Source organism: Serinus canaria, chromosome 4, assembly GCF_022539315.1.
Source record: "Serinus canaria isolate serCan28SL12 chromosome 4, serCan2020, whole genome shotgun sequence".
NCBI classification, from domain to species: domain Eukaryota; kingdom Metazoa; phylum Chordata; class Aves; order Passeriformes; family Fringillidae; genus Serinus; species Serinus canaria.
Window position 1 is genome coordinate 16,004,514 of NC_066317.1, and position 9,551 is coordinate 16,014,064.

The 9,551-nt window shown below is 46.1% G+C and overlaps 1 protein-coding gene across 16 annotated transcripts in view; it reads left to right on the forward strand.

Annotated features, from left to right (window-relative positions):
- The window catches only part of SEC31A (SEC31 homolog A, COPII coat complex component), a 40,664-nt gene extending 37,441 nt beyond the window's left edge, over window positions 1-3,223 (forward strand). For all 16 annotated transcript variants that reach the window (XM_050973526.1, XM_030238794.2, XM_030238795.2 and 13 more), the window contains 2 exons: window positions 1,674-1,745; window positions 2,620-3,223. In XM_050973526.1, coding sequence (XP_050829483.1) covers window positions 1,674-1,745; window positions 2,620-2,799 — 252 coding nt within the window. In that variant the 3' untranslated portion in view covers window positions 2,800-3,223. The remainder of the gene's footprint in view (window positions 1-1,673; window positions 1,746-2,619) is intronic.
- The last annotated feature ends 6,328 nt before the right edge of the window (window positions 3,224-9,551 follow it).

Consider the following 9,551-nt stretch of genomic DNA (forward strand, 5'->3'; position numbering starts at 1 on the left):
CCTTTGACTTTTTCTTCCTCCAAGTGCCTCTTCCCCCAGCCAGACAGAGAATGCAAAAGCATTCCACTCATATCTGCACCTGGGGATTGCTTTTCTGCTCTGCCAACACATTTCTCTTGCTTCTTGTTAAGTCTCTCTGATATTTTTAGGCAGTGAAAGTGTTTCAGCCCACAGAGACAAGAGACACCACCCTGACTGTACACATCAGTTGTTGTCAGAGCAAATACAGGCACTGCTCAGCTATTCTATTCTGAAGGGGAAAATGGGAACAGGAACTAAAGAGTGAGGAGAACAGCAGTTTGCACTTCCACCAAATTGCTTTGATTGGAGAGATGTCTTGCTCTCTTTGGCTGGAGAGATGTCTTGCTGTTCCCCAGACACAGTTTATTCCTCTCTGTCCTAGCTGACCATCTGTAAAATGCAAATAGCATCTGCACCTTTTCATGGGTTTTGAAACAAATGTTGTGTGGTCATGCATCTGAGAGTTAGGCAGTCCAGAAGAACTGGGGGTTTCTTACCTGCTCCTCCTGGGGTACTTTTTCCTTAGGTAGCTCAGTTCCTTGATGACATAACTGCTGCTGAGGAGTTTCCTGCATGTGGCCCAAGATCCATGTGCTGTGTTCTCTTTTATGCCATCTGAACAGCTTTCCCTAATTTCCAGCACAGCAAGTAGCCAGCAGTTGGTCTTCACCCTTGAGCTAGAGCATTCCCACAGACTTTATTTTCTCCAGGCAGTTATTTAATCCAGAGAAACATTTCCTCTTGCCAGGGAAAATGGCACTTAGCCTAAGTGAAGATGGATTGGTGCACAGACTGATTTAGGAGAAAATTCCATTACTCTTGTGCACTGATGCCATTTCTGCTGCTGTTGACCAGCAGCTTTTTTGTGCTCCTGCAATTGTAACCTTGATGCTTTATTACTGTTTTACTCTGGAGTAAAATCTACAATTTTAGATGTTAAAAAAAAAAGTGGATAAAAGTTCATTTCTCCAGGTGAAATGTACTGGGGCTATTTTAAAAGCCTTTGGTGGCAAAATAACTCCAGGCACATCAGTGGGTGGTTTACTTTATAAAAGTCATGAAGCACTAAGTGTCTCTAAGGACAGATTGGGTTAGGCTATTAGTTTTTCTGTTGACACTAAAAACTTACAAACTGCTGGCTTTACTAATCACATGAGGAAAAAGTATAATTAGGATTTGTCATAAATGATGACTGAGTTGTACACACTTAGAACTGGAGAATCTGCATGTGCCAGTAAACTCACTGATGTTGCTGGATACTTCATTCAAGTAAGAATTCTATCTAGTTAGCACTATGTTTTTTCAGTGAACCATAGGAAACAAAAATCATGCTGCAACTCAGAATTCTGTCACTTTTCTTATCAGCTCTGCCAATGGGGTTTGCAAATGACCAGTGGCTTTTGGGGTGTACCTCTGCAGTTTCCTATTTTCTGTAGACAGCTGAAGAGTTTACATGTGGAGAGCTACAGTCATGGAGTCTTTCCTAGCAAAATCAGGGGAGAAGAGTACAGAACAAAGAATCCAACTGATGTGTTAGGAAAATGTTGTTGAGAAAGGAATTTGATGTGCTGCATGGACCTGTTTGCAATGACATCAGATTGCTCTGGGGCTCTTAAAATTGCTGTCCTTTGATGTATTTATTTGTCTTGCAGCAAACCAAGAGGAAACTGGATGATGCAAATAAACGCCTGGAGTTTCTGTATGACAAACTTAGGGAACAGACAGTAAGTTCTGCTTTACTTCCCCCCACCCCTCAATCTCATATGGCCAATGAGTTCATTGGTGCAGTACTGCTTCTGCAGTATGTAGCAGGTGCTCGTTTTTTCTTTGGAAGTATGCTCCACATCCATTTATTGGAAGTTTGCATGGATTTCTTAGAAAGCAGCCAGTTACTGTGCTTGGCCCCACATGCCTGTGCAGATTTTATAGTGTTGTTTTGGGGTCGTGTCATGAGTCTTATGGTGCTGTGCTGAGCCAAAGAGCAGAGCTCCTTGCAGCAGGCACCATTTCTCTGCTCCAGGCAGGAGCTGAGACACACAGCCTGGGCTCAGAACAGAACCCAGGGGACTTCACTGGAAGGCAGGTGTGCAAGTACTTTTGAAGATCTGGTCATTTTTCCAAAGCCTTCCAGGAGGCTTTGGCAGAATAAAGGACTGTGCTTAAATGTCTTAGTACCTTAAGATTAGAGTGATGTAATCCCCTTGTTATCAGGCCATGTTTGCTGAGCAATTAACCTTACCCAAAGGCATAAAAGCTCAGTAGGTTTTTTCTGGTGCCAGGAGTGTGTCACAGCAGGTCTCCCACCCCAGGGAATTGCATCCAGGGGCTGGCAGGGAAGGCTTGCAGGGCATAGCAGCACTGCAGAGAAGTCCATTCTGATTCAAGTCCATTGTTAGACTTTTCAATGACTGTTCCCAGTGTGGTGCAGCTCTGAAGATGGCTGTCCAAATAAAGGAGCTAAGTGCTGCACCCTCCTGAGAGCCAAGCGCCACACTCAATTTCTTTTTCTAGTTTTGCTTTTTCTAGTTAGTTCTTTTTCTAGTTTTTCTAGTTTTTGTTTTCCTTTGTGCTGACCTGCCTTGCCTGCCTTCCTTGCAGCTCTCTCCAACCATCATTAGTGGCTTGCACAACATCGTGAAGAGCATCGAGACCCGCAACTACCAGGAGGGACTGAACATCCACACACACATCGTCAGCACCAGCAACTTCAGCGAGACCTCTGCTTTCATGCCAGTCCTCAAGGTTGTCCTCACCCAGGCCAACAAGCTGGGGGTGTGAGGCAGCCCACCCTTGCCAAGCCCTGGTGGTTGCTTTCCCAAAGAAGTGCATTTCTACGGCAGACATGCGGGCAATGGACCGAAGGCTCGTCCTCACAGCATGGCGCAGTAGAGCTGACAAATGGCATTACACTCTCCCTGCAAAGTACCTGGTTCTAGAAGGGCTGTGGAGCCCTGGTGCTTTTCTTCTTATTTTAATCCTTTTCCCATCCCTAACGATTCTCATCTACAAATAGTATATTGAATGGATGATGTCCCACGTTGTCAATTTTTAGGTGCATGTTACGCTGCTAAACAGTGGCTTTTAATAACACATGTATGTGTTGAAACAACAGGATAGGTTGTGTATTGGACCCTAAAACAGATTGTTCCCTTCCACCCCACTGTTCCTTATCTACCAGATTAAAAACAGTCTGATCATGTTACCAGTGTATTTGGTCTTTCATTTTATGAAGCTGCTTGCAGTTCTGTTATTACCATTTACATGTTAAATAGCTTAATTGTGCACTGGGGCAAATGAGCAAAATAAAAGCTAATGTGATATTTTCAATAAATGTAAATTTATTAAAGTTTGTCTCTATGAAGTGCAGTGGAGGGATTTTGAAGTGGAGTACAGTGGGCCTGCTTTCTGTTGTGTCCTGGGCATGAGAATACTTTTGTTTTTCCTCTTTTTATCACTAAAAGGTCTGTGTAGAACACAGAAAGATCAGCAGTTGGAAGAAATGTCTGGGTTTGGGAAACAAAAGCAGTTTTGCATTAACATAGAATATCAGTCCTTGTGGAATGTAGATTTGGCAGTGCATACTGCAAGAAATAATCTCAATAACAACATAAATCACCGCTGGCTTCTGTGACTTCAAACAGATTTGTTAGGCAAAACAGTTTCATTTCCTTTCCAGCATTTTCTTACTTAAAGCTTACTTCATAAGCTTTTAAAATGGGTGAACACAAGGCTTCAGCTTGGAGTTACCTTATTTCAGGAGTTTAAACAACACTTGGAGTAAATACTTTGATCTAGGTTATAGGTTTCTAAGCAGTGCTACAAGTACTCTTGTTAAAGTGAACTTATTGCAGTGTATTCAGCACCTTTGTGTCTTGACTCAAAGTTGAAAAGAAGTTTTAAAAGAAAAGTAAACAGGAATGGAATTAATTTTAAAAAACTGCCCCTCTAGGATGAAAAGCAGCTTTGCTGGGCTGGCCTGTGCTTTCAGTGATGCACTGCTCCGCAAGGAAAAGAAAAGCAGTCTCAGTACTTCAGGACCAAACCAGCAGATAGGAGGTAATGCTAGAGCAATTCAGGAGCTGGCCTTGCATGTGCTCTCCCTGAGTGTTTTTGGGAGTTCTTGACATGGAGCAGGAGTGGGGGCATGCACTGGCACTTGTGAAGGACAGGCAGATGTTTTATATTTTGGGAAGCTGCTGTTTCTGGCAGTGACAACTGGAGAGACTGATGTTGGTGACAGAGGGGCATGCCCTCCAGTAGGTGCAGGGTTGTGGGCAGAATCACTGCTGTAAATTGGAAGCTCGTAGGATGGGAACGAGAGCAGCAGGATGTGAGAGTAATTAGCTGGGAATATCTCCTGTGTAAGATATGGCTTTGTGAAAGCCAAGGAATGCTTAATGACACAAACCTTCATCAGACTTGCATCCATGTCAGAGGATGCCAAATGAGAAGGGACTCAGCAAGGCACACATGCCAGGGACAGGACTGAAGAGTTTATTTAATGGAAAGAAATGAAATAAATTTTGCTTGTTCTCCTTGTGAAGAGCACAAGCGAATCAGGTTGATTTGAGCTAGAGAGCAGTGTCACATGAGAGCAAACATGGTGTGGGCTGGCCAGGTGTAGGTTTGGTCTGGAAATTGAAGTGGTCCAAAATGAGACCACCAGACAAGAAGGAAATGAGGAGGGATTTTGAGGTGATGGTATCCTAAGAGATCCCTGATGTTGCACCATGGCCTGGACTCTGTCAGCAATGGAGTCATCTCCTCTCCTTGCTGAAACAAAAGCTGTCTTCCACCTCAGCCATTGTCAGGAGCTCAGGACAGGAACACTGCACTGCCCAAGTGCATAACAGGAGTGCATGCAAAAATCTGCTGCTTCTCTCCTGAGAGCAGCTGAGATGAATTATCGGTTGTGCTGCCGTCTGTTCATATCTTCAAGGAATGCCAAGCAATTAGCCACCCATCTGATGGGATAAATGCAAATGGCCATCTTCATTTACAGAAGGCAATGAAGCCCTGCCAAGTTAGGCTGGTAAAATAATTTGGCCCCAAATAGCCTAATTTTGATCTCACTGTGTGAGAAGAGATTCATACCTTTGTAACACCAACCAAGCTGCTCCTCTTTGCAGCCACCCAAGGCTGCAGTTATAAGAAGGGAGGGAAGAGAATTCTGAGCAGCATAGGTGTTGTCTGATGGCAGCTGACCTTCCTACTTCAGCAGCCACCATCCAAGCAAAAGGGCCAGCAGGAAAGGGCAGAGTTAATGGAGTTGTGTCCTGTTTGCTGGAAGCAGGTGGGGATGCAAGAGCAGCAGTACTGCAGAGAGGCCTGGCTGCAGGCAGGACATCCAAGTTCAGCACTTGAGTGAAAGCCTTTCTGTGCTTGTAAAGCTCTGTAATGGATTTACTTTGGTTTTGCTGGCAGAGGTCTGAGGTCAGCATTAGGCACGAATGTTGGAGATTGTCTGTAGTTGCTGCTGCCTTTCTAGCCTGTGCACAGTGCACATCAGAGCTTTCCTGTGCTCACTTTCAGATCACACAGTTCCCAAACATGAAGATCGGGAATGTGGGTTACAGTAAAATGCAGGGAGCCCCCGGTGCAGGGAATGATTGGCATCTGACTCCATTGATCCAGAATGCTGAACAATTGCTTTACTAAAACTATACTATATTACATTATACTATACCATATTTGAGAGATACTACACCATACATACTAAAGAAAAACTTGCGACAGTCTCCCAACAGTCAGGACACAGATTGGAGTGATTGGTTAATTAATATAAACAACCATCACCAGAATCCAATTACCAAATCCCTTCAGGTAAACAATCTTCCTAACACATTCCACATGTGCAAAAACAACAGGAGCAACAAGAAAGGATAAGAATTGTTTTCTCTTCTTCTCTCTGTGCTTCTCCAGGAAAAAACCTGGGAGAGAGAATTATTTCTCTCTCTCTGTTCAGAGAATGTGAATGCCACAGTGGGTTTACTGCACAGTAACTGTGTTTTCCCTGCCCAGAGTGAAGCATGTGCTGGGCTGGCTGGGCTAATGAGAGACAAGGGACAGGGGTCTTGCTGCCAGAGCTGTTTCCCCAAAAAGCTATGGAGGGGAGGGGGCATGTTTTGGGAAGCGTGGCAGAGCCAGCATGCAGAGCAGTGGCACCACTCCCCAGAGCTCTGCAGGCTGCCCTCAGCTTCACCTTCCCCACCATGCTGGTACCTGGATTCAGCAGCACCGACCCCGCTGGGTCATTAGCCCAGCTGGGGACCCCTTTATGCCTGAGAGGGGAAACAAAGAAGGTCCTGAGCCAGGTACTCCCTTCCCTGCCACCCTTCCCCACTGCCTGCCATCCCACCTGGCTCCACAGCCCAAAGTGTTCCTTGTCCTGAGGCACCCATGGCAAAGGCAGAGCAGCGGGTGGAGAAGCAGGCAGGCTCAAGGCTGAAGGGAAATCCAGCCAAACACCGGCCACCCACTGAGAGCACCTCCCTGCAGGGAATGCTGAGTGTCCTGTGCAGGCGCCTGCTGCTGAGAGGAGTCACTCAGCCTTGAACAAGGGCCAAGGCCACTGCCAGAGGATACTGAGGAATGTAATAAATACTGTACTGATACCAGGAACAGTTTCAGCATGTCCAGCCTTAAATGGGTAATCTTCCAGCCCTGACTTGCTGTGTGCTGGGTTGATCATTCCCATGTTTCCTCTGGAGATCCTGCAGATCAAACAGATACAGCACCAAATGGCCAGTCAGCATGGATGTATGGATACATTGAATGTAATCCTCACCCAAAAGAGGCTGAACTGATTAAAATTCCTCTGAGCTTTAGAGCTGCAAGTTATCCAGAAGAGTATCTAATTATGAGGGGATTTATTAAGAAGCACTAAAAAGGCAGCTGCAGCTGACCTCACCCAAGAAGTCTGTGCCTGCCTGGACAGCACACAGAAGGCTTCTTGAAAAACTGTTGCACAAATTCTTTGCCAGGTACAGAAGAAGCACTTCAATCCACAAACATTGATCACACATTCCTTGTCCCTCTGGTATTTAAGGCTTTGTTTCCTTCTTTACGTGTGCATTTGAACAATGCTTTGGGATCATTATTTTTCATGGCAAGAGAAAAGGAAAAAAAAAAGAAAGGCCACTGTTGACGACATATTAAATAGCTCTGCACTGAAATGTGATGGCAGCAGGCAGGACTGAGTACCATTAAAATAGACTCAATGTTCACACAAACCATTCACCACCTTTCATCATCACTGCCCTCTTTCTTTCTTCCAGGCAGAGAATTCTAGAAGAACATTTAAAATCTATCAAAAACAACCTCGGGTTTAATTATATGCTCTCTGCTGATTCAGTTGCCTCAGGAGGTGTAGTTAGTAATTAATAACTACAGACTAATGTGTTAGTCTCAGCAGACTAATGTGCTTTGTAGCATTATCACTCATTAAGCCACGCTCTGCTGGGTCCAGGCCCATCAGGAGTCGAGGCCAGGGCTGCACAGAGACCCACCTGGAATGGAGGTGAGCTGGTGTCTCCCTGCCACACCACTCTCAAACCCTGGCCAAGCCTCCCTCTGACCTCCCTTGGGTGGCTTTCTAAGGCAGGAAATAGTCAGGTCAAATAACTGCTGGACAAGGACAAATAAACTTTGGAGCTATGCAACATTAGGGGTCGGTTTTTGCTGTTTCTGAAACCTTTGTGATAATAAAATTGTGAAGACTTTCAGGCCCTTCTCAGTCTCAGCTCCAGAGGAGCAGCCCAGCCTGGCTGACCCCAGTGAGGCAGAGAGCCTCTATGCCTTGTGTTAGCTGGCAGTAAGGATTTTTGATGGCACAGGCATCCACCTGAGGAGCTGCTGCTGCTGCTGCTGCTGCCCACACAGGCACTGACACACAGAGCACAGCAGGCAGGGGCCATGCACAGCTCTGAGTGGATTCCCCCGTGCTTCTCCCTGCAAAGTGAGGAAAGAAAGCAGCCTTTGGCTAAGGGGCAGTACCCACCTCCATCAGCAGTGCTGAACCCTGAGCCCCTGCAAATCCATGAATTTTTCTGCTGGAACAGGAAGCTTTACAAGATTTAAGTCTTTGTCCTTTGTTCTCAGGCTGTTTGTGGGACACTGAGCTGTGCTGGCAGAGTAACCTATAACCTCCTTCCTCCCAGCAACACAGAAGTATCTTTGTGCCCAGAGACAGCTGTCCCCATCAGCAGTGGGAATGTGCCAGTGAGGTATTCCCAGGCTGGTGTCCAGGGCAGCATTTCACACCTGGGTGCAGATGATGGATGAGCCCTCTGTCAGTGGCAAGGCTGAGGATGTGTGCTCACTTTGGGGTGCACTGAAGCACTACTCAGAGCCTGTGCCACTGTGTTCAGCACTGGGGCAGCACTTCAGGCAGGCTCAGTCCCGGGGGGAATCACACTCCAGCCTCCTTCCTGAGAGTGGATTTGAGTCTGTACTCCAGCCCTCTCACCCAGCAGTGAGATTTAACAAAGACCTGTGTGAGGCAGAACACACAGTCAGATCATTTGGAGCCAGTGCACAAGACAGGAACAAGAACTGTGGACAGGTCCCCTGGACCACAGCTCAGTGCCAGGTGCCCCCTTTAGCTGCACAGAAAAGGCATTGTTGCAGCAGGGGAGGCCAAACTCAGGCATGACAAACAGAAAGTCCAGCTGGAATTGCCAGCAAAGGAAAGATGGAGGCTTGCAGACAAGAGGGAGGCTGTCACCTTCCTCTGAAACACTGCCTTGAGTTCTCCTCTTCAGCATGTCCACATTCACCATTGGGTACAGCAGACAAAACCAAGTTGTTTCCAGATCTCTGAACTACACTCAAGCTTTTTTTTTTTTTTTTTTCTTCCAGACTTGCACATCCTTCACTTTTAAAAATATGAACTCAGGAATGTTTATTGAGAAAATCTCCTTTTAACTCTGTTGCTGTTTTGGTTGCAGCGCCCCAGGTTATTTTTTTCTCTAGGCAATTCTGGCTCACTGAATGTTTTCCAATATATATTTTTTTTTTACCAAGGGAAGTAGGACTCAGATTTGCAAAATCTTTTCTTTGCATTTCTGGGTACTAGGCAAGACCTTAATCTGAAAGTCCAGACCAGTCTCTGCAAGATGCAGTCCTGACATTATGATTTGCGTAGCCAGGTACCTTTATTCAAAAGAGTAGATGTTTCACAGCATCATGTCCCAAAATATGCTGCTAACCACAGCACTGCAGTGATCCTGGGACAAATGCTGATGCTGTCACTGAGTTGCCACTGCCCAAGCAATGATTTCTGGGAGCAGGGGAACAGTGATAGGACCATGCATGAGGAATGACACTGTGCAAGGACATTCTCAAAGGGAATACTTAGGTCTGCCTTGGGCTTCCTCTGCTCCTCCACCAGGACCAGCCAGACCACAAGCATTAGGGACTGCTCTGGAGCCATCTGGGCTGGGTGCCACATGATATCCCCCTCACAGTTTTGCTGCTGCACTTGCCAAGCTTTCTCTGCATGCAGCCAGCCCCACTTGGAGAGGGACACG